The sequence below is a fragment of the Strix aluco genome, chromosome 17 (assembly GCF_031877795.1).
Source record: "Strix aluco isolate bStrAlu1 chromosome 17, bStrAlu1.hap1, whole genome shotgun sequence".
NCBI classification, from domain to species: domain Eukaryota; kingdom Metazoa; phylum Chordata; class Aves; order Strigiformes; family Strigidae; genus Strix; species Strix aluco.
The window spans coordinates 9,522,458-9,547,183 of record NC_133947.1 but is presented as its reverse complement, the minus strand read 5'-3'; the positions used below and the strand labels follow the sequence as shown (position 1 = coordinate 9,547,183).

General features: G+C 51.1%; 1 protein-coding gene across 2 annotated transcripts in view; it reads right to left on the bottom strand.

The window, feature by feature from the left end:
* The window catches only part of B4GALT5 (beta-1,4-galactosyltransferase 5), a 39,511-nt gene that overhangs the window by 3,402 nt on the left and 11,383 nt on the right, over positions 1–24,726 (bottom strand). For both annotated transcript variants that reach the window (XM_074843298.1, XM_074843299.1), the window contains exons 2-8: positions 10,555–10,689; positions 6,026–6,139; positions 5,094–5,218; positions 4,260–4,376; positions 3,239–3,426; positions 2,875–2,997; positions 2,256–2,357 (exon numbers count right to left, since the gene is read on the bottom strand). In XM_074843298.1, the coding sequence (XP_074699399.1) occupies positions 2,256–2,357; positions 2,875–2,997; positions 3,239–3,426; positions 4,260–4,376; positions 5,094–5,218; positions 6,026–6,139; positions 10,555–10,689 (904 nt within the window). The remainder of the gene's footprint in view (positions 1–2,255; positions 2,358–2,874; positions 2,998–3,238; positions 3,427–4,259; positions 4,377–5,093; positions 5,219–6,025; positions 6,140–10,554; positions 10,690–24,726) is intronic.

Here is a 24,726-nt window from a genome sequence, read left to right as displayed (position 1 = left end):
GGTCCCATTCCCAGGATGGACGCTAAGCCTGGGGGGTCCTGCTGAGCCCTGACCAGCCAAAACATCCCAGAGAAAAACAGCTGATGGGTGATGTGGTCCTTTCCATTTATAAAAAACTGGACCACAACCAAGAACAGAACTAAATGGTTTTAATCAGGGATGGGGGATGAGGAAGTAAAACTAGAAGAATGATGGTTTGGGGAAGGAAACTGCAGCTGGTGCACAAAAACAGCCTCAACCAGATTTAGGGGCAGCATGATGCGATGTAAAGGCAAAGAGTGGGTAGGAAAAAATAAAATAAGAAGAAACATCTCAGCAGGACAGGTCACTGACTTTCCGCACTGCAGTGCTGGGGGCCTGGCAGCACCAGGGCCAGCAGGAGCTGGGCTGAGACCTGCAGACAGAGAAAGCACCACGGAAGGGATGTGCTGGGAGGAAGATGAAGGTGCTGGGTGAGAGTGAAGAGGGAAGTGCCAAAGCTGGTTTCAAAGAGGTCACAGCATCAGGACATGGACAGGACACTTAGTGAGAAGTGTCAGGTCCCCCTGCGCCCTGCCTGGGTGGGAGAAGCAGCAGGGCTTTCAGATGGCAGCAGTTAGTACTTGCCTGTGAGTGCAGAGCAGAGGGAAGCAGAGATTTCAGAGGCGGGACAGAGAGGATAGCTATTGCTAAGCCTCACCTAGGCTGGGGGTCGGGCTCCAGATGCAGCAGTAGAGGCAGGAGCGCTCAGCAGCCCGGGTATCAGCCTCACCAGGGCAAACCCCTGCCTTGCCCACCCTCACCACAGATGCCCCCTCCCACAGCTCCTGCTGACATTGAACTAGGGCTCCTGGCTGGGGCCAGAGGAGACCAGGAAAGCGTTGGGAACAAGAGCCCAATGCCATTGCACTGCCAGCCTTCCACGCTTCAAGGGTTTGACTAAAAATGGCTTTTTAAGCCAAAATCAACTTCTTTTTCAAGAGTGAAATAAGAAAAGCATCTCTTACTGTCTGCATTATGTCCAACAGAGAAATGAAACCTTGGGCTAAAGGTGACATAACCTCAAATGGAAACTGCCCCCAAAAAAGAGTCTTCTGTAAAAAGAGACCAGCAGATAGCTCAAATGGTATCTGCAACATAAATCCTCCTTGCTGCCTCTTCTACCAGCAGCAGGCAGGAGCCCCTCTGCAAAACAGAGCTTGCACTGTCCAGCAGCTCACCACTTAAGAGTGTTAATTCCTGCAATAGTTTGTGAAAAAGGTATTTCTCTGGTTTTCTGCTGCACAGTTTTCAGAAGACTCAAATTCCACCAAGATCCCCAGGCAAAAGCAGTCAATTCAACCAACTGTTGCGCTCTCTGAAACAACCCTGGCTCCTGGACAAAGGGGTCAGAGCCCTCCTGGAGAGCTCCAGGGAGAATTTAGCTTTTTGAGAAAAAGACAAAATGTTCATGCAGTACTTGTGCTCCTTCGGTACAGGAGACAGTTACTGCTCCTGACGGATGTCTGAAGTCTCACAAGAGAGCAAACCCTGAGTTAAGGGGCTCTGTACACCCATCCCAACTTGCGGCCAAGAGGAAGGAACAGAAGAATGGAGAGGGATGAGCTGCTCCATCTCAGCGCTGCGGTGGAAGTGTGCTGGAGCTGCTGCCATCTCCCTGTTCACACCCACCATCACGGGGTGAAACCAGCGCGAGTGCCACCCTCTGACTCGAAGCCCTGAACGCTGTCCACTACCGAAGAACACCAGTGCAGGGGGACACTGCTTCTGCACCAGCAACTGCCATTGTAGTGCAAACCCAGGGTGTTGCTACTGGACTTTGTTAGTGTTCCCAGGGACACCTGATGCTTTAGCAGCCACATCCCAGGAGAGACCCTGTTCTCTGCCTTCTGCAGCCTGAGCAATGCCTCCTTCGACACTGACACCAGACTCTTCTAGAAAAATAGAAGCTTCTCTGACATCTGGCATTAGCCACCCCTTTGGGAACATCCCCCTGGAGATACAGGACAGGCCACCAGCCCGCTATGCTGACAACCCCATCTTTTAGATGGCATCCAAGCAGCTACAGCCACAAAGCAAGGACCCTTCACTATAGGGATGCAGGGTATAAAACACAGGAATGGAGGAATCCAGGCAGTGCTCTGCCTCTATCTCCCTGCAGTTAGTTTCCCTCATGAATTAAGGTTGTTACTGGCCTCAAACAGCTGCAGGGAGCTTTGTACACAGCACAGACTGTTTGTGAAGGGCTTTGGGATTCTTAAAAAAAATTTACTTGCCTTCCTAGGAACTGCACTTCTCCCCGATGATGGTGGGGAATTGATTTGTATTTCCCTGTGTCTCCTTCTGGTCGAGTCACTGAGTAGCCTGCATACTGCACTCTGCATTAGTAATGGGAGAAATAAAAAAAAAAAAAAATCAAAAAAAAAAAATCAACAGTTGCACTTGCTGTGCTGTCAGGGCTTGCCAGGACAGCACAGATAATGCATTTGAGGCTTTCTCTTTCCACCCAGCAGAGAAGCTCTGTAAGCCTCTCCACTCCAGCCTGGGCTCTGGGCAAGTCACACAGCACTCAGCATCTCAAGGTTTCAGCTCAGTCAAGATCAGTTTGAGCTCAGCAGCATGAGATACTGCACACAGAGCCAACAATTTCCCAAACAGCACTTCTCTGTTTGCTTCCCATCTACTGCCTGAGCAGGCTGGAGCAGCCCCCGTTCCCACCAAGCCACAGCAGCCAGGCTGGCTCTTCCCCAGCCCCCAGCCCGGGTGCAGCGGGCACAGCAAGCCCAGCGCTGGCTGCAGCGGTGCCAGTGCTCCCCCGCAGCACGTGCAAAGCTCGGCTCACAGAACCACCATCAGAAGCAGAGTTCAAGGACGCAGGCTGAGCTCAGCCTGTACCTGTTCCAGAGGTCATCGTCTTCACCACCCCAGCCCCAGAAGGCGTTAGGGAAACCATTGATCTTCTGAAACTGCTGGACAGTCAGGCCACTCACCCCACCAAAGAACTCGTTGTAAGGGAGCCTAAGTGGGAGAGAAGGGGTTAAGGCAGAGCCTGTCAGTGCTGCAACTCTCCGCCTGCAATGGGGAAAGCCTGAGTTGTGAGGATGCTTTCTTCTATTTCCCTCTCATGTTCACTTTGCACAAAGCCTGAGAAGCAAACCAAGATTCATCTGACACCTTTTAAATAAATTTTTTAAAAAAAGTAAAATCTAACACTGGCTGCTTAGCTATTATGGTAGTGGGGAGGAAGAACAGTGCTTACAGATACATGTACTTATCCAGCTTGGCTGCAAAGTGCCTCGGCATCTGTCCACACCCATAATAGTTACGGTCATTTTCTGGTATGTGGTCCACATCGTGAAAGATGAGACAGTCCCAGTCCAAGTCCTTCATTGCTTCCCGAAAGCCAACATTGAAGAGCATGGCACGGTTAAAGGGTTGGTTTCCAGCCTAGGAGGGAGAAAGTGCCATCTCAAGGGGAGCCCCATGCAGTTCGTGCTCCACATGTGCGTTCTCAGTCTCGTCTAGAAAACTGCAGAGGGCAACCAGCTCCCACATCAGTGCAGCAAAAGGAAATGATGTATTGGAACAGACAGATGAGTGAGATCAACCAAGATTTAAATATTCAATTTACTGTGCAGGAGGCAAAAATAAAGATGCTAAAGTCTTATTACTCAGACACTTGAAAAAAATCAATTTTGATTAATCTTTTTAAGATAGAGCTAAATATAGAAGTAAATTTACTGGGTGGATGAAGCCAGACAGCTTAAGTGACAGGTTCACATACACATCAAATGACAGTCTTATGTTTTATATTCATAAAAGTCTTCTAGATACTGCCCGGACAAGAAACACATAACTCTGGTCAGGCCATTCCTGTGCCTAGGGGATGCTCCCTCAAACTACTACAGGAATATGCAAAAATAGCACAGTATTACTTAAACGGCAAACACCTGGTTCAAAGTTGTCTTTTTTAAAAAAAATCTCCTCCAATACAGGATTTTTAAAAAAACCCCAAAACTCTGAATCTCTATTTCTTAGATCAAACCAGTCATTTTTGGGCATACCTCTTAGCTGTGCCACTTTTAGGCAGAATGGGACAACTTACACATTGCAACATAAACCCTAAACCTGTCAAAGGTTGAATGATGTGATCTGGCAGGTAAACTACTTGGGACACAGCACAGAGCTACACTTGCAGCTTTGGCAGACACATTTTTTTTTAAGCACAGCACATCCGCGCCCCAGCAGCTGCTGCCCCGACCACCCCAGGGCTCACTCACTTGTTCCACAACGTAAAAGGCAAACTGTAAACGTTGCCGCTGCAGCATGGGAATAAGGTGTCTGAAGAGGACGGGAAGATGCTCGTATCGATTGCGAAATGGGATCAGAATCGCCACCTGAGGGAGAGAGGACACGGCTCTTACTGGAACACCAGTGGCCCCTGCTGCCCATCAACCCCCGGGCTGGGGAGCGGGACTGGCTGCTATGGTGTTACAGGTGGAGGAGCAGCACTAAACATGGTGTCTCAGTTCTCCCATGTAGGGCTGAGCAGCCTGAAACCCTTCCAACCCCCACAACATGGATTTCTTACTCACTTTTTGGGGAATTGTCGCTTTGGGGAAATTCAATGTAACCTTGAATGGAAGGGAGATCTGCAGCCCACCACCCCCCACCTCACTGCCCCTGCCCAGTGCTGGGGACAGCAGGAGCGGGGCCCAGGAACTGCTTCCACGCTGCCCTAAGCCACCTCCCTGTGGGGATAGGAGTCCCCAACACTGTCACCTTGCCTCTCTGGGCCAAATCCTACCCCAGACAGGGCAGAGAGGGTGAGCAGGAGGCTCGGCAGTGTGGAAGCAGGCAGGCAAGCTCACTGCCTGACTCTGTAGCAGTCTGTGCAGAAACTCAGAGCTGACTCATGCATCACTAAAGCAGCCCTTGAGTTCAGAGTTTATTCCCCAGGTACTGAACCCCACACTTCAAAGATCCTTATATTCATTACTCTGGAGCTGCAGCACATCAGAGACGTTCCCGTTAACAACTTCCCACCACCCACCCAGGACTGTCCATCCCCCTGCGCTCAGCAGGGACACAGGGCTGCCCAACTTCCCAGTCACCTTCCAGCGAGGCAGACAGTCGCTCGGCTTCCAGTGGCCTCCCAGCTTGATGGAGGGGTCTTTTGAGAAGAACTGGTGGATATCCTCCATCGTGATCTCACTCATATTTACATCAATGGGGCCCTCTGGGGAGACAGCAGGGAGAAGCAGAGGAGGGAGTCAGAAACCGCTGTGGTCCTGGGGCAGCTCAGTGCCTGCTCAGGGTAGTACTCTCCTGCATTCCTGCTCTCTATCCCCAGCATTGAATGCAGGCAGCCTCTTCTTTTTCCCAAGCACCAACAAAAACAATTAGGGAATGCTGCTGGCATGACTTGTAACACCTTCACCTCCTCGGCAGTTGGGCTCTGCTCAGCCTTTGTGGCCACTGTTGGATGCCGCTCTCCATCAGACACACACACCAGCCAGGGCAGCCCTCTACTCCTCCATACAAGTTTTCAGCAGACAAAACCCCACACATCAGCAGACAGCAGTTTCCCCCTTCTAGGAAACATTTACCCAGAAGCCCAGTTCTCTCAGCTATGGCTCCCTTAGCAGGGGTCCAGCCCGTCTCCCACCCCACCCTCTGCCCAGCTGTACCCAACACAGCTTGAGGCTGGGACTGGCAGCGCTACCAAGGGGCAAGGGAGCCACCCTGCCACCGCTGCCCCTCGAAAAGGGCTGGCTGAGCCTCTTCACTGGCTACCAGCACACAATCCCTGTTTTATTTGCATTTGCCAAATGATGGGCTCCTGCTTCAGCAGGGAGACATGCCTCCGATGTAGCAGGGATTAATTCGTGTGAGCGGGTAAACAACTCACACGGGAGAGGACCAGGCTCTAAACAGCACTCCCATTCATCCCCAGGTGCCTAGCAGTGAAAGGTGCAACACCAGCAAGCCAGGGAGCACCACGATGTGCCCTCCAAAGCCATGGGGCCATCAGGATGCTACTCACTCATAGAAGGGAGCCTCTCGGGACAGGTGTGGTTGGGGAAGTAGGTAAAGTCTTCAGGAAGAAACGTTGTGGCTTGCAGAAAGGTGTCATTGTGGTTCAGATCAAGAGGATAATCTGGGAAACAGAGAAAAAAAAAAAGAAAAAAGTTCACACTCGAGCTGCAGGTCTTTTTTTTTTCCAGCCACCTGCCCATGCCACTGTGAGCAGACTCCAAAGCCATCCATGGCTGAGGATGTCCCCAATAGCATGGGGTGTCCCATGCAGCATGAGCTCTAGACTTGCAACCCAGCTGGGTGCTCATCCCCATCCTGGGGCAGGAGGCTGCAGAAACACCAGCTACCTTAGGCAACACCACACCAAAGAAACCTTCACATTTTCTGGTCAGATGAAGAATTTTGAGTGTCACCTTTAGGCATCACAAACAGCTGAAAGGAAGGAGCACATGGCGCTCAGAAGGAAAAGCTACTTAACACCTTGTCCCTGAAGGACCACAGCACCACAAGAGGGGATGTGCTCCTCCAGCACGTCCTTTCGTCCTTTCCTAACTGGCTCAGAGAGGGAAGTCCCCGGGGAAGGTCCCAATGCCAGCAAGGACTGTCAGCACAGCAGCCTGCACAGGGAAATCCTGCCTTGCATCCTCCTCAAAGGATCAATAAAGACTATCACATTACACAGAGCCTTTCCTTGGGATTGCATCATGCAAGAGCAGAGGAGCCCCATGCCCCAGCAGTCATGGCAGTGCCCAGCACAGCCCCTTTCTCCAGCCCCCCCCATTCCCCTGCATCCTTTTACCTCCTGGGCAAAACCCCTCCAGCCTTTTACACCTGCAGATGCTTTAAGGAGGTTTTTACATAACCATGAACTTCTGCTTTCTACAGTAAAGCCACCAGAGATTTGCGTAAGGCATCTTTAGCCAAGCATGACCTTTATTTTAGGCACTAGAAGAAGTTCCCTGTCTGTAGAAAGGCATCAGCTGCTACAGGAGGATGCTGTCTCTCCACTTCCTCTGAGCACCAGATGCTTAGTCAGGGGTTGGCCTTTTGGTCCCACAGCACCCAGGGCACAAGCACCAACCTTACACCCCACAGAGGTCCTGGAAAGCGGCCGCTTAGGGCTGAGCCACCCAGTCCTGTCACAGGCAGCCTCCAGACCTACCAGGACATGAAGGTCTCATCCTCTCCAATCACCTTACCATGCACAGGCATTCCTGCAGCAGCTAGCTTGCAGAAACACAACACAGGGCTGACATTCACCCTACTGACTCAAAGCAAGAGCAGCCCTGGTTTCTCATGAGCACAGTACAAACCAGCTGGTGTTCAGGCACCCACAGACAAAAGAAGGGCTGGTGTCCCGCCCATCACCCCCCAAGAGCTGTCCAAGCAGCTCTGCAAAGCCTTGGACACAAGGGTTGCAAGTGATCCATCAGCAAACAGTCGATTTACAGTAGGTAGCCAGATTTTTAAGTTATTTTACTGAACCCAGTGTGAAATTCAGATTTTATTTTTTTTAAACCAGCCACTATAACCTTTCAAATTAAGCATACATTTAGTTTCAAGAACATATTGATAGTAAAAAAAGTTTCACGCATTTTATCCTGAGAGTAATTTAATAAACCCAGAATTACAGCATAGTGAAGTGAAAGAATCGGTTAAGATTAAGAGTTAAGAATCTAAGTCATATTTAAGGATAGGGACATTTAAGTAATTACATAAGCACAGTATATTCATCAGAGCAAAAAGGCTGCATCTAATAACCACACTAATGATATATCAAGAAAAAATAATCTAGTGACAATTTAATCTTTTAAAGCAAAGCAGGGAAGGTTGCATTTACCTGCAAGGTCAAAATCTTTCATTTAAATCAACTCGTACAAGTCATTGCTGGCCTGATGTTTCAGCTTACTTTATTGTGCTAGTATCTACCATCACGTCATTAATACTGTTTATCCGCTCAAATAAGTGGTACCCAAACTATCTCAGACTCAAGATGGACTTGTAAACAGAACCTAAGGGCTTTTTAAGTACGATAGATATTATTTCAGATGCTTGATACTGCTCTAAATATTCATCACCTAATTCCCGTTAAACTCCTATCACCAGAACACACTCTCAATACTTAGTCCAGCTGACAATGCACGGTGAAGCTCAACTCCCCTTTTTTGCATGAAGGGTTGCCTTTTTTGCTTGCAGAAGCACAGAAGGGACCTCTCTCAGCTCACCGAACAGGAAACCTATTATTGCATCTATTAGCAAATGCTGAAATAGGTATAAATTACTTCCTCATTTTAATACAAGAGGAAAAAAAGGTAAGGGCAAAGAGTAAGTGCAGATGAATGGGGGCAGGCACACTGTGCTTGCAGCAGACCATCCTGTGCTTGGTCACCTTGTCATTCAGGGGGGGATATTGCATTCTTAAGGAAGCTACTCAGAAATTAAAGGTCCAGGTCCCAGGAGGACACACACACAAGGCAGCACTGCACAAAGAGCTGCTTCCCACCAGCCCCTTGCTGGGACCCGCATGGTGTGCAGGAGAGGTTGCAGCTCAGAAGGCATCAGCAGCCTCCTACTTCCCAGTGCTCCCACACGGCTGGAGCAGGGACCACCGAAGAGGGGCCACCGGGTCTTCTACTGCCCAAATTCGTTTGTGATTTGTGCCGGCTCACCCCTCACAGCAGCATCCCTGCCTCTGCTCCGCATGCCTCTCCCAGGAGGAGGATGCAGGGATGTGACACCCACTGCTGCCTGCGCAGTAGGATGGGGGCAGGAGAGCCCGGGAGCTGCTCCCAGCAGCTCTGAGTCGTGACACGGATGGCCAAGGCCTTTGCTGGGTCCCTCCCTGCAGCCAGACCAGGCGGGTTTGCTCTCCCAGCCATCACACTACCCGCAGCAGCGTGGGGAGGATGCACTTAACCAGGCAGCATGACCCACTCAGATCCCACTGAGGCACCTGAAAACCAAGTTGGGGAGGGAAGATACCAATCCTGGTGTTAACATAATCCTTGTGGCCACAGTGCCACATGCCTTCCAGATGTCACTGCCACCTGTCATGCGTGTGCTTTGGGGGGAAGTTCACCCAAGGATGGTGCATGTTGCTTGTATATGTTAAAACTCTCCTTGGGGCTGGGGCTCTTGGTGCAGGAGGGGTATCAGCCCATGCCTGCAGAGTGGGGATGGACAAGAGGCCTGAGCAAAGCCCTCTATTTCAGTTGTTGAAATACCATTACCAGTGACACTAATGTGGTAGCCATCTCCCTATACGCTGCAGACAGCAGGAGCACACAGCAGATTTTTACAGGGCTCAGAACGCAAGGGCCAGGACGCAGCAGGACAGAGGCTCTCATCACCAGAAGCAGCAGTGGTGGAACGTCTAACCCTCCTCTCCTTGGGGGATCCGCTACTTCCTCACCCTGTGTCTGCCTTACTTGATGTTTCCAGCCTTAAAAATAGCCTGGGCTGGCAGCCCTGGACATCTTTGGCATGGAGAGGATGTGACCCGGGGTGTGGATCTCTTGCGCAAGCTGGTAATTCCCCTCCCGTGCCCATCCCCGGTCAGAGTACAGCTGAACTGGTGGCCGCACCACCTACTCCTCAGCAGGCCGGGCAGCAAGGACATGGCTTGTATTTTTTATTAATAAGGAAATAAGCTTGCTTTGTAAAACTCTATCAGCCCCTGCTGATGAACCCTTGCAGCGGAGGAGCTGAGCTGAGCTCCCCCGCGCAGCCTGACACCAACTGCACCAGTGTGAGGCACCGGCGATGTGTCAGCAGGGAAGGTACACGCTCGGTGTCACACCGGCCCAAAGGCAACGCCTCGCCCTGGCTTATACACAGCCATGTGCGTTTATGCTTTGCTGTACCATATTTACACCAAAACTTGTAACCCTGTTATCAGCTTTATATTATGGATGATGAACAGCCTGGGAGTGGAAGCGTGCAACTCCACTCCTTGCATTCCACCCAAAGTTCAATATATTATTTGTGGCAGATCTCCAGCCAAGTCATCTCAGTTCACCCTTGCATGGGAAGAGTGAAGCTTATGAGCACAGGCTCCTCCACGTGCACAGAACCAGGGCTCTGCGCAGGCGTGTGCCTGGGAAGTTTTTTTAAAGATGAAACCTGATCCTTGCACTGAATTTGAAAATGTTTACTCTCAGACTGGTTGAAGCTAACAAGTTGAATTCCTGGAAAGCAAAGAGGTTTTTGTCTCAACATCCCATCATTTGAGACGTGTCAAGATTTTCACCCCTTATGCAAGTTACAGCATTTGGGTTTTTTTTTACATATATATATAAATGAGTATAATTTTTACATAGTGTATACAGTAATTCTATATGTACTATGTATTTTTATGTTATATATAGTATGTATTTTTATGTATACACAAAAATAAAACCAGAAGCAAATTAATCAAAGTTCCCACCCTGCATTTACCAGCATAAATTAATTCCCTCAAGCGAGACTGGTTCAGGTTAACTTGATTTCCAATGGAAATGGAACCTTTGATCAAAATGACAATTATTCAAGAAATACCTGAGTCATTCACACTGCTGTTCCTCTTGGCATAGGCACTGCGGACCACCTGCTCGTACACCTGAGCTCCTATTGTTCGCATGTTTTCACGAATCATGATGCCTTGGGCTTGCATCATGAAGAGGTAGGTGTTCACTGCAAGGGAGAAAGAAAAAAAAAAAAAAGATTATTTCCATAAGCACCAGCTTTTGTAGGAAAGAGAAACAGGAGTCTTTTGGAACCATTCCCAGCCTTCTGCTTGGTTTCAGCTCCCTCCTGCCAGGAGGATGCCTGGGTCGCACGTGCCTCAGTTGCCCGACAGGAGCTGGGAAGGGCACAGAGTTGGGAAGCGGAGGCGTAAGACATGTTTGGAAACCGGCTGGTTAATAAGGGGAACGTACCCAGCTAGACCTGACAATGCAGACTGTAATGCAGCATTGCAGCTTAAACAAGAGTACCTTTTGCTGCCTAAGTAGGCAGGTTTAATTAGGAAATACCATTATAACAGGAAACTAAGCTGCATGCCTGGAGAAAGGTATTCGTTCCTAGACTGCAGCACCAAGGGCTGACACTTGTTTGGCAGAAGCACCTCAATGGGCACAGCAAAAAACATCCCACTGCCAGTCTCTGAGCCCACCGGCAATCCACACATCCCAGAGCAGGCAGCATTTTGCAGCATAAGTCCCCTGGGTCCATGGGGCCAGCCCCCCCAGCCAGGTTTCTCTCCCCTGCTCCTTTCCCGCTGACCCCGTGCCCTGGCACCGCTCAGGCTGAGCCTGCTTAGGTTTCAGTTTAAGCTGACACCCGGCACTGGCAGGAACAGGCCCCAAAGCAAACAGCAGCAGGCACAGCCCTGGTCACCAAAAGCGCCTGCGGGGACAGCAGGACAGCCACCAGCGGGGATGGCAGGATGACCACCATGCACACCACAGCACCCCTCTGCATCGCAGTGCCAGCCACGGCCCTGCTGCAGTGAAGTTTTAGGCTTAAGAATGAAGGGGAAAAAAAAAAAAAATCTTAATTTGAAAACAGAGAGGAAGGGAGATCTAGAAGGTCAGTTCTGCACTAGTAATTAAAAAAAACAGGTCAAAAGACACTCCAGAAGGAAAGAAGAGGGCACTAGGCCAAGGAAACAACAGAGACCCTGCATACAGGAGGGCAGTAACTAATGAAATGTCACCAGGAAACATCCCACAGGCAGGTTGTTTCTACAGCAGCATATCACAAGCTGTAATAACCTGAAACCAGCGGCTGCCAGTGCCAGGAAGATACAGTCATCGCTGCAGTCACCGGGAGCACAGACTAGATAGGGGACCCTGGAGGCAGCACTGCTATCAGAGGGCAAGGGCCCCCCCAAACACTGCCCCCCAGGGTGATGAAGCCCCACACCATGGGCAGAGCCCCCACGTCATGCCCAGGTGCTGCCTGTGCCCACTCTGTCTCCGAGCTGTGGAATTGCCAGATTTTCAGCAAGAAGGGGGTCGCCTGCATTAAGCGCTTGGCAACTAAATGGCTTGAAATGCAATTTTAAATGCCCATTTCCATCCCTTCCCTTCCCATGCACATACCCTTCACATTGGAACCAGCGATGGCACCTTAAGCCAGCAGTTATACCAGCAACAAGCAGGAGCTGCCTCAGCCAAAGCTGCACCCAAACCCTCTTTGCTCACCCACCTCTTCTGGGGCCAGCTCTGCAACCCAGAGTAACAGCCAGGGAGGTTAGTGACAGCTACAAAATATTCGTGTGTTCTGGGGCAGTTTCTTGGCAAGATACTCCTATTGCAATGACAGTGAGAGGCAACAAGGGCTGCTTCTGCTCAGAAAGACGGGGAATTTGCTCTAGTAGATCCCCAGGGGATATAGCTCAAGGAAAAGCTGGCATTTTGATGTGGCACCACAGGCCAGAAACAAACGTAGCTGAAATTCCCCATGCAAAACCTCACACTCAGCCCAAAACCTTCATATGCTTGCACTTGGACTCATCCCCTGCTTGGAGCTCAGCATGAAACCACATCACCTGCAGGCACCAGCAGTCCAGCCCCAGCATCCCTCCCCATCACAGCCCCAGCTTCGCCAGGCAGCTGCCAACAAGGACTTAGGGACATGGGAGTTCCTGGGGGGAAAAAAAGTGTTAGCGGAAATGGGCTGTTCAGGGTTATTGTGGGCTACTTAGGGGTTAGCGGTGAATAAGTGAGAAATGCAATCAGGCTGGCATGGCCTTGGGGCCTAGGGCAAGATGCACAGGGCAGCTCTGGACCAACCTTGCCCAGCCAGGCACAGGGCAGGTCTCCCAGATGACCACAAGATGTGGAAGTTGGCAACTTCTCCTTCAGCCCACATCCCAGCTCTGTCTTGGTTGCAAAAGCAACATATTAAGGGTTGAGGCTTGGGGCACATTTATAACATCTTGCCCCAGTGACAGCACCCACCCCAAGCTGCAGGCAGAAACACTGCAAGGCTCTACCAGGAGGCAGCACAAACCAACGCATCCAGCGACAGGAACAGCATCCTCCAAAGGCAAGCAAGCACAGCAGAGCGGCACTGCACAGTCTCACCTTGGCCATCAGCAAATAGTGAGGGTTAGAGACTGTCCAGCTCCCTTTCCAAAAACCCAAAAGGCTAATCAAGAGCCAGGGCACAGCTCCTTGCCTCTGCACAGAGCAAAGGGTAGCTGAAGCCACTCGAGTTGATGTTTATCAGGACCAGGCTGTTGATAAGGGAAGGGGGGGCAGCAAGCTTGTACCTTCCAGCTTGCATGGAGTCTGAGTCAGTGGCGAGGCATAACTCGCTGATGCTGAACAAGTAATTTAGCTTTCTACTTCATTATGCCTTCTACTTGCTGGATAAAGCAGAACCAGGTTTGGTGAAGCATGAAAGTAGAGGAGACAAATCAGCATCCAACCCCTGCTTAATTTAAGGAAGAGGGAGGTTTGCCGGGCGCAGTGAAAGCACCGTTTGTTCCCTGCTCCCTCGGCGGGCAGACGGAGCAGGGCCTCGCCACAGCCACATGACACGGCTTGCTGGGTCGGACTCGCACCGAGCTGCAGTGGGAATCCTGAACAGACTGTCACGGCAGCCGCCATCCCAGGGGAGCGCGAGCACAAACAACACCAGCTTTGTTTAAGGCAGTAGCTGCCTTTTCACATATTAACCCCTTTACTCAAGCGATTAAGGAGATACCTGGCCAAGAATCAGCTGTGCTAGCAGGGCATCACGCACTCAATACCAAGAACCCCCCATGACCATACTGACCTTAGCCCAGGGACGAGAGCCCCTTCTCCTGTTCCCAAAACAACACACAACCACGAGATAAGCTCTGCCACTACGCACTTCTTAAACCCCATGCTTACCCAGAACATTCAATTCATGCAGGTCAGAAAACCAGATTTAAAACATGTTATTTAAAATATTTCAGTCCCCATACCCATGCAGCCCATGGGGTCACTGGGGTCCAGATCTAAATTTGGGCATCACTGCCCCAAACTCAAGCCTCGCTCCTCGGTTTCCTTAGCTTCTGATGAGAAATTGGCCATGTTTTAAATTTATTAAGCCTGACCTGGCTGACCCCACAGTGCCCAGGGCCACTGTACCCAAGAGGCAGCATTTCCCGGAGCCATAGCGCCAGAGCCAGCACCAACGGAGGAAGGAGATGCTGAGCATCCCCACCGCTGCCCTCTGCCAGGGGAGGAATGAGCACACAGGCACGCTCACGGCATGCTCGGCCTGAAACAGGGTTCAGCCAGAAAGCAATTTTCCGTGTTGCAAGATATTGTTAATCTAATCACATAGGATGATCTTGAAAATTACATTGGCCTTCTGCCTTTATTCCATTTGAGCACGCAGCACTTCAGACCACATACACAGAGTGATAACAGCCCAGCTACAGCCACTGAGCAGCAGGACAAGAACTGGAGGGGGATTTTCGCTGCTGTTGGGGGAGGGGGGGGGTGAGAAGATGCCCCTTTTCCTACAAATTTTCAACAGACCCTCACTACCCACACAGAAAATGAGCAAAATTTAAGAATCCATTTACCCAAATGACTGCCTTGAGATTATTCTTGTTACTTTATTAAAGGACAAGTCAACCCTGCTTGGATTTAAACACGTGGAAACCATGATATCAGACCTACAGCTTGCCACCAGCTGAAGCAAAGGCACATGGCTGCACCCCAGGGCCAGTGCATCCCTTGGGAAGCTGCGCCCCAACATCCCTGCTCACAAGCAAGAGGGAGGACAAGTGCTTGTCCAAGCCAGGAGTGGATGCAATGACTTCAACCAGGGAGGTAAAGTCCAATTATATAAATGAGCACTGAAGGCTTCCTGTAATCATTTTTCTGTTGGTATTTTCAGAGCACTTCTAATCAAGAAACAGCTGACTCTCTCATGGAAAATTAATTTCATCGTGATGATATGTATTAGAAGAGGCAGCAGGGTAATTTGCAGCTTGGGAGTTGATTCAGAAAAGGTCTGAGCGTGATCCACGCCAGCTACCAACACAGGAAGGGGACAGACCTGACACATCTTGCTCCTGACCCCAACACGCTTCCACCGCCTGCGGAAAGGACCTTCCTCCAGCATCCCCCGGCACAGGGGACAGCATGGTACCCCACTCCCCCTGCCAGGAGAGACAGCTGCAGGAGCCAGGGTCAGGCAGAGGGGCCAGGCAGTTCACAGCAGCCCTGCATGCCCGCAGCAGTATCAGCACCCAGCACAGCGGTCAGGCTTTCCTGAGGAAGGAGTGGGTCTTCCTCTGCTTTGAGATTTAGGGTTTTACTGTCACATTCAGCATTTTTCCCTGTTCATTAGTCATCAGCACTACAGAAGTGCAGAGAGGCTGTTTGTGAGTTTATCACGGTCTCACTGCAACATGCAGCTTTCTCCTACCAGCACTCGGGGCTCTGGAGCAGCTGGACCCTGTCTTGGCAAGGGCAGCCACCGTGAGCCCCTGCCCTGGGAACACACATCTCAACCAACAGTCACAAATCCATGTACAACCAGGGAAACTCCCACCGAACAAATCGCTTTGCCAGACGTTCGGAGCAGGTATGAAGCACCCAGCAGAGCTTGCGGGACACCTGCGCGTGGGAGACGTGACAGAGACTCTGCCAGGGGTGATGGTCCTGCAGGCAGCAGGGATGGGTGCTCAGGTCACCCCAGTACTCCGCCAGAGCTGGGAGATCCTGCCCACCGCAAACACCTCCTGCGGGCCCAGAGAAACCAGTAGAGTCATGTCTACCTTAAGTCTTTTGTTAAACTCTCCCAGCAGATCCCCAGCATCAATTCAGCTCCATTAGCATTAGCAATACAAAGGGGTTTAATCAAACTAAGCCTCCAAGGAAGAGATAGACAGTTACAATAGTCTTAACTCATGAACCACCTAACTAGGAAATTTAGCAGCATCCCATTGCTAATACACCATGAGATCTCTGTGTCTATTAGCCTTCCAGTGGCACCGTATTCCCCAGACATACAGAGTGCCAGAACAATTAAATAAGAGATTCCTATTAGTTTTAGGGAATTTAATATTAATGCCATGACTGTTACTTAGCCCTTCGCCTATAAATAGCACAGGAAGGAATAATTTGATATGTTAAGTGGTCTAAGAATTAACAGTGCAGCAGCAGCAGCACTGAGCTGGTAATTACAAACCACCCATCCCCAAAATTGGCAAGTTTGCAGCCTGCACGTGCATGAAGCAAGTGGGGAAGACGGAGGACTGCAGCGATGCGCGACCAAAACCTGAATATGGGGAATTTGCATCTGAACTGTCTCAGAGAAAAATGACCCTGGGGAGGCAAGGGGGAAGAAAATTGAGATTATTCTGATAGTCCCTAAATTTTTTAATATACACATTTAAGATGGCAACTTTCAGTTGCAATCCCACAGCTGGCTGAGCTGGTGTTTGTGCAACTCACTTGGAAGAACATCACACAGATCTTAGGACAGCAAGAGGAGCACGACATACTCTGCACACATGGGAAAACTCAGAAGGTCAAGGGAACTCATGAAGCATTTGCAGCACCAAAGCACCCATAGAAGGAGCCCTGCACCTCGGCAGCAGCCAGGGCTGGTGGTGGGACTGAGCTCCAGGTCACCCAGGCACAGTCCCAGCCCCAGGGCAGCCCAGCACCGCCGTGCATGGTACCCAGCTCCCCAGCACCACCATGCACTGTACCCGGCTCCAGGCAGGCAATGCTGCGGGTGGAGAAACCAGAGGACACAGTTTACCCGTGCGCCAGGGCAGTAATGTTGAGGACGGCTGTAAGATCACACAGGGCTTTGCAAATCCCAAGGCAGCTCAACTCCCGGGCTCCACTGCAATCCCTCTTTGCGAAGAAGGGCGTAGCGACATGTGCAGGCGAGAGCACAGAGCATAACAAGCATTTGCCCAAGTTAAATATTACCCTTCCTAGCGAGATTCGGACTCTCCTACTTTAATTGCAGTTCAGGAGATGCAATTGCACATGACTGCATCTCCTGTTTATTTTCCATCCCTCCTCTGCGGCGATGGGCAACGCTCCCCATCTACAGCCAGCCTGTCCTCCCCATCTTGCCTCCCTTCGCCAGGGTCAGAGCAAACAATTCCAAGGAGAAAGAGAGCATCAGCTGCCAGCAGATTTCTCCGCACACAGAGCATAAAAGCACAGCACTCACTGGGCACTTGTGGGCACCGCACAGTTAAATGCGCAATAAAAGGCTCTTCAGCAGGCAGAGTGAAATGGTTGCTAACCTCTCGGGCTGGCAGCACTGGCAGGCTGCTGCTGGCTACCGACAGCAAACATTTACAGTTCAGCATTTGTTCCTTAGGTTCATTAGGAGACAAAGTGGTGGAAATTCCTGCGTCCTGGACACCATCTCGATACAGCAGGAATCCTGACGCCTGAGCCCGATGCTCACGTAGGATCAGGATGAGGAAACGGAGGGAGAGCTTTGGGTAAAAAAAAAAAAAAAAAAAAAAAGAATTAAGTGAACACTTGGGCAAGCAAGGCAAAGGAAGAGCAGGCAGATGCTTCCCAGAGCTGCCCCTGAAGCAGGAGGCCAGAAAAGGATATAGGTGGCTCAGGACAACTCCTCATCTCCCAGGTCATGGGAATCACAAGATAGAAAGGAAATCCTCAGCCTTAGGACATGCAGGAAAAAGGGGAAGTAGGATGGTTCTGTTCAGGAAATACATTCAATAGGGAGCTTTCATAGGGCTGTCCTTCACCACTTGAAGCAATCTAGAATACAGCCAGACCACGGCAGAGAATAGAAGACAGGCTGTATTTGGATGTAAAATTTCCATATACATCACACACCATTTAAATAGATTTTGAAATCACTGACTTGTTAGTCTTCCAAATTAGGAGATTTACTATACCCATCGGAGAGCATAAAATTGTCAAGATAAAAACAACTTAATGGAGTTACGGATTTACTGACTCAGTTCACACAGTACAAACTGCACAGTCTGAAGTTTTAACACCCTGACTTTGATAGAGGAAAAGAGAATGGGATTGTTGTTTAGGATATTCCCCAAAACCAGACAGAGACCTGATTTTTCAAGCATGTTTTACAAGTTCAGCATGGCTGAACAAAAAGGGTTATCACATGTACAGCCTCATGTTTGCTGCAACCGAGCTGTTCCAAAGCCGGGGGTCTGAGATGTTGTTTCTGGTCAGCGGTTTGCCTCTTAGACCAGGCTAGACCATCCCAGTTAACACACATGAAACAATATGCCCTTCCAGCTGTCATGCTTAAATGCAGGCACAGGATTTGTGGTTACAGCATTCGTTCTTTGCTCCATTCAGCAAGACCCACAGCACAATGTCCACTGCCATTTATGGCTAAAGCATAGTCCAGTTCCTATTTACATCATCTTTGTCTCTCAAAAAAAAAGATTACCACGAGGAAAGTCCTGCTCCCTGTCTTGTTTGCCCATGACGCACGCGTCCCAGCGGACCTGCTTCTTGCCATTGGAATCGCAAAATCCAAGGTAGAAATTTTCGTCCCAGCCATGCACTTGCCTAGGCCAAGCCGCTGGCTGCTTCGTGTCCCCGACCTCAGCAGGGCAGGGTGCGCCGGTGGGGACACACCACAAGCCACCCCATGGGAGGTGCAAGGCAGGTCGCAGAGTGAGCGCAACCCTCAGCCCATACTAAGGCACCAACCGTGGCGACACCCAAGCACCACGATGACTGCTCTCATCAGCCCGCACTGTCCACCACCGAAAGCCACAGGCTTCCATCTTACTGGACAATGGGTGTTTCAACTCCTTGCTGGGGCTAAAAAGCCCAGAGCCAGGAGCTCACACCGTAATATTGTGGTCAGTACCTGCTAGTGAAAATAAAGTATGCTGCAATTGCTTCAGCCCTGAAAGTATAAAGGCTGCTTTGCAGCAAGCATGATTTGCACTGTGAAGCCTGCATCTAAGGAGCGATCCTTCTGTAGCAATACCCCAAGACTGTCCCTGTTGTGGTCTCTTTTCCATACTTTGCCAGGTCCTGGGAAACCAGCCCTTTCAGCAGCCAGGGAAGGAGCACTGCCACAGCCCCACCTCCACACTATGCATCAGCCTGGCTCGTCCGCTGAAGAGCGCGTCAGCCCTTTCAACTCCTAAAAAAATTCTCCAAGCTGAAATTCTTCAATCACGTGGGATTATTGTTGTCAGAGATTTTAAAAGGCAGCAGCCTGGAGCTCTCTGCCAAGGCTACTTTCACCATACAGTGCCATCAAGATCCACAGCAGCTTGGCCTCCACAGTAAGATTACACAGTTGTTCTTGTCTGCAATAATTAAAGACTGTACTGCAAACAGTCAGTACAGCTGCTGTGTTTTTACAGAACAAAAAAAAAAAAAGCTATCAGAGAGAGGATGCAACTTTGAAGTTCCAACACACAGACCATTACCTATGGGATTTTGTAAGAACTCTGACGTCCTAAGATATTTATTAGCTATGTAGCCTTGAAATACTTAACATTTTTTATATGGTTTTCTTCCACCTGACAAGCAAACTGGTAATACAGCTGCTGTAAATACATTAACCAATTCCATTATCAGAGTAGGGAATGACTTCATTGGAAATAATTCATCCCTCTATCTATGAACTTATTTAGCACTTAACTAAGAGACTACACATCAAATCACAGCCTGCATGATGCCTTCCTGTGCGTCAGCAGGAAAGCAATGGCACGAGAGCCTGTTTGGGATGCCTTGAAGAGGGGAAAATGGAAAAACCCGTCACTCCATCACCCCACACCGCAGACCTCTGCCATGCACCTTGGGACCAGACGCCGGGGCTCGGCACATGCCAGCCCCCTCTCCCAGGAGAGCAGGGCAGGGATGTGCCATGCCCTGTGGCTTCCCCCCAGGATCACCCTCCTCTCCCTCCCTCTGCTGACTCGTCCCTCCTGCCCAGCCATGGCAAACATTTACTAACAGCGCTGCCGTCCTGGCGCCAGGCATAAGAAAACCCTAAACCTTATCATAGGAAGGGGGGAATAAAGTGCCCTGGCATCAGAAACCAGATTCACACCGCCCTTTACCACAAGCACCCCACTTGCAGAATTGTGCCTAATGCACTACCATTAAGTTACATATTAATCCTAGATAAGCAGAAACAAGGCTATTAAGTGAGCGAGCTCAGGCTCAGGGATAAGAGCGTCCGCAGGCTGAAGCTGTAACCAGGGTTCAGGATCCACCATGGGGTGATGGGGACATCGCTGACTGCAAGTGACAGGAAGTTGGTGGCCTCCAGACTCCCATCCCACCAGGTTTTGTTGGGTTTATACAAACAGGGGAAAAACTCAACACAAGTTCAGCAATACCGGTTGCCTGTGAGCAGGTTGCAGGGCTCCAGGCACCGAGCCTGGCTACTCACAGCCTCCCAGCAGCACGGGGCACGTGGTGCCCTGCCTGTCCCAGTGCAGGCAGAAGGCAGCTGTTGCTGCCTTCTCCTGCCCCGAGCCACCAGCCCTCATCTACATGGTGGCTCTGCAATTCCTTGGAGACTTCCAAGCCAAAGTTCTTCCATATCACCCCTCCTTGCAGCTGTGAAGAAGGACAAGCACATGTGGGGGCATACCAGGGAACAGCAAACACCCCCTCCCTTCATCCCACTCCCACGCAGCTGAAGTTTCTTAAAGAGAGTTGTGTGTTTACCAAAGGATCTGACCACTCGCTCAATGATATGAGCAACAGGGCAGGGGGTAGGAAAAAAAAAGCCTAATCAATTCCAGCCTGCCTGTGCCCAAGAGTCAAGCTCTGCAAACAGGAGTCAGACATCCGGCTACCTTGGAAAAGATAAACACGCTGAGAATGGGAGGCCAGCACTCCCTGGGTTGAGCAGCCCTCCCCAGCCCCGCGTGGGACACGTCTCCCCTGCTCGGCTGCACTGCCCCAGCTTGCCGACTGCACAAACTCCTTGGGATAAGGAGGTGGCACTTGGCCAACGAGGAGGTGAATTAATTTCTAAGAGGTGGGCATGTCCCTCGGTTTCGGTTCAGGAGCTGGGTTTGGACGCAGTGGCTCCGATAGCCCATCCACAGGGGCTGGAGTGGGCACACAGCACCCAGAGGCTGCTCCAGCCCCTACCACAGCCTGCACACAGGACTCGGGTGGGCAAGAGCAAGACAGAGTGAGAGCTGGGGAGCAGGTTGGTGCTTTGTCACTGCAGCACAAGGGTGGGCTCCGGAAAAGCTGGGAGCATGCTGGCACCCTCCTGCATGACCAAATCCCAGTGGAGAGACACCACAGCTGAAGGGGATGCTCAGCCTGCAAATGGGGAAGGAGGGTGGGATGGCTCAGAAATATGACAACTAAATGCAAACCCTGGCCACCCCCTGCACTGAGGCAGTGCCAGTCCCTATGGCATCTGCCTGCCCTGGGCTTTCAGTCTCAGACACTGAGGGGGAAGCCCCTGCACTCACCTGAAGCTGTGGTGATCCTGTCATGGGCTTCCCTGCCCTGCCCCTTACCCAAGCAACTCCCTGTGACCATACACAGAGCCCAGAGGTACCAGCTTCCAATTTCTGTTCCCTCTCGCACCCAGCTCCCATTTAAGAGTCTTCCTGGCCCTCATTCCCGCTAGCTACTAAGTCACTACTGGGAAGTTAAACTTGCAAGTGCATCAAGTGTGCTCTGAAGTCTTGGGGATGGGATGTTTCCTTTGCATCCTAAAAAAACGTACCAAAACACAACGTATCTCAATGTACATCTCAAAGATGCACCAGAACAGCTCCATAGCGGTCTCGGGGCCAGGCACAGGCATCACCTCGGCAGGCACAGGCAGACTCCACACAGGACAGCTGGAAGCAAAGGCAGCTTCATCAAGGGCTTAACAACCTTCTTCTCTCCCTCTGCAAATATCCTCTCACCTCAGACAGGCAGGGTTGACTACTGCAGACACTCCCAGGTTTGGGAGGGCACAGTGAAGCAGCTGGTCAGGACTCCTCCAGGCCAAGGCAGCCCCGAGGCCACAGGGAAGGAGCTGATCATGGCTGGCATCCCACAGACTCTGCCCACACCGGCCCCTCCAACCCACCAAGCATAGCACCAGCCCACCCTCCTCCTCACCAAGGCACCAGCCTTCCCCTTCACATGGATAATGAGATTTTATATTACACCAGTTTATCCACTCTAGATACACCATTTGTCCATGTCCCGTTTGCTTCTCCAAGGAATTACTGCTAAACACCATCCTCCTCTGCTCCCCCCATCCTCCACACAGCCAAGCCCTTGGCAGTGCTCTTCAGCAGCACCCTGCAATTTGGGGATTTTTGACCCACTCCTGAGATAGGTGCAGATGCAGTGCCCCACATACAAAGGTGGGAGACAGCAGAGAAATTTAATAGAGGTTGCTATTCTGCAAGTACAGCCTTTCCCTGACTGTAGCAGAGTCCTCTTCCATCAAAGCTGGTTTTTAGCGCTTTTGCAGGCTTGGGAACCGAGCTGGCAGGGGACACACCCCCCCAACCCCAACTCCAGAAGCCCACTGATACACAAGGATAGAAGGACACAAGCCTCATGTGGAAACTTCCACCCGTGGGGTTTTGGTACCCATCAAACGTAAGTGACACCGAGAGCCCTGGCCGCAACCAGGAATCTCCTGTGTCCTCGGCAGAGCCCAGGGACATCACAGCTGCAGCCCGAGGCTGAGCAGGGGACGGCAGCTGGGGGAGGGCAGCATGGGGGGAAAGGGTTGGTGTCAGCACCCACTGCGAGCCCCGCTTTGCTATCAGCTTTCTGCAGCGCAGCAGCAAATGAGACAATTACTATGTTGACTGGCGTTTTTTCTTTTTTAATTAGGTGAAAGCAGGGTTAAACTAGAGCACCCTGAAGCTGGGCGGCCTTCCCAGCAAGCTCCCTTCATCTGCTCCCACCCTATGACTCTTCCCAACTCTGCACAGAACAAACAGCCCTGGAGCTGCTGAACAGGGCCAGGTACCAGCAGACACCCCACCGCTGCAGCCTAGAAACCTTAAGACCCTTTGATATAACACAAGACACCAGGAAGCCAGCGCTGACAGGATGACTGCAAGCCAGCAAGCCTGCTAAGGCCTCTGAAACACAGAAGGATGCTTGACCAATCCTTTCCTGTAATTACAAATGCAAGTTAGGGCAGGAAGATGCACAATGGGTTTGGGCTGGAGGAGAACTGAGGCAAAGCCTCGTCTGCAGGTTTGATTAGTAATAAATGAAACACAGGAACACTCTGCACCCACCTGTCAGCCACACAAGAAGCTCGCCAGCCTCGCACAAAGGCTCAGGCCAATGTCCAGGAGAGATGGGACAGCTGGCGACTCCATGCCTGTGGCACAGGTGGGACACAGCTGAATTTATCTCCCTGTATTTACTCCAACATTATCTTTGCTGCATCATACAGCGAGGCAAAAACACGAGGAGGTCCAAGAATCAGAGGGGAGAGAAGTTTACAAAGCCCCAACTCTGCTTTAAGCAAGGGGGAAGGAGCAGCGACACTGTGGGGAGCACCAGCACCTGCTGCTGCGTGAGAACTGCACAGGTTGGTTCACCTCAAAGCAGAAGTCACCTCCAGCACAGACTCCTCCAGACAAGCCATTTGGTTGGGGTATTTTCTGTTCTGCAGGCAACGCCGACAATCACATTCACGGAGCGGAAGAGCTGTGAGCTGCAGCTGCCCTCCTTATGTCAAATGGCAGCGAGATGGAAGGTGGTTACTGGAATAAACTTCTCTTTTTAAGAAAGAGGAAAGGTGATTTGAACCGCTGGCGTGTTTTCAACAGCTTGCTCAGCTAAGTTGGGACAGCTCACGGCATGCAGGTGAAGCAGCACAGGGTGTGCTCGCAGCATGCTGACCGTGGGCATGGGGACAGGGCACCTGCAAGCACCAACACACCTCTCATGGCAAAAAACCCTTATCTTGCAAGAAAGAGCTAGCCATGCACCTTGGATGCCCCTGCCCTTTCACTCCAGGCACACCCTGGCAAGTCCAACCGCTCTTCACTGGAAGGTCATTTTAAACTGGCCTCAATATCTGCTTATAGCAACACTTCCTTCTGCCCACCTCAGCACACACGCAGAAGCAAACTTGCACACAGGTCTGCTGCTCCCTCCCGCCCCGTGCACCACTCCTTGGGCCAGGCCGGGGTGCAGGCAGGGGCCAGGCACCCCTTTGCTCTGTGCTGGGACAAGCTGCAGGCAGGGCAGCTCCTGCCCATGCCGAGCTGAGTGGGAGCCCCATGGCCAGCAACCTGCTACCCTGGGAAATGGGGAGAGCTGCTCCTGATACAAGACACAGGCTCCCACCACACAGTGCAAGGAGCAAGTGCCTCTACGCTAAAAGAGCGGCAAGGAGCATTGTCTGCTTTATTCCTCTGCAACCAGCACGAGCACCTCTGCTGCCACAGCCGAAGTCCCACAGGGTCCCAGGGCAATGCTGCTGTGGGGACCAGGACAAGGGGAGAGGAGACCCTTGCGAGCTCCAACGCAGCTGGTGGCTACTGCAGGGGTGTGCAGGGCTCCCTGTGAAAGGACTGGAGAATCTGCAGAGCCATACAAGCTCACACAAAAGTCACAGCTGCTTTTCTAGAAGGTGAAAGCCTGACTGCCAAATACCAGAGCATCTCCCTTACCGGCCAGCATGGAGCTTTATATATCTGAAAACATGGTTTCAAAGAGAAAGCTAGAAAAGGAAGCCTTTTTCCCCCCAAATCCTCTGGGATGCTGAATGACTAAC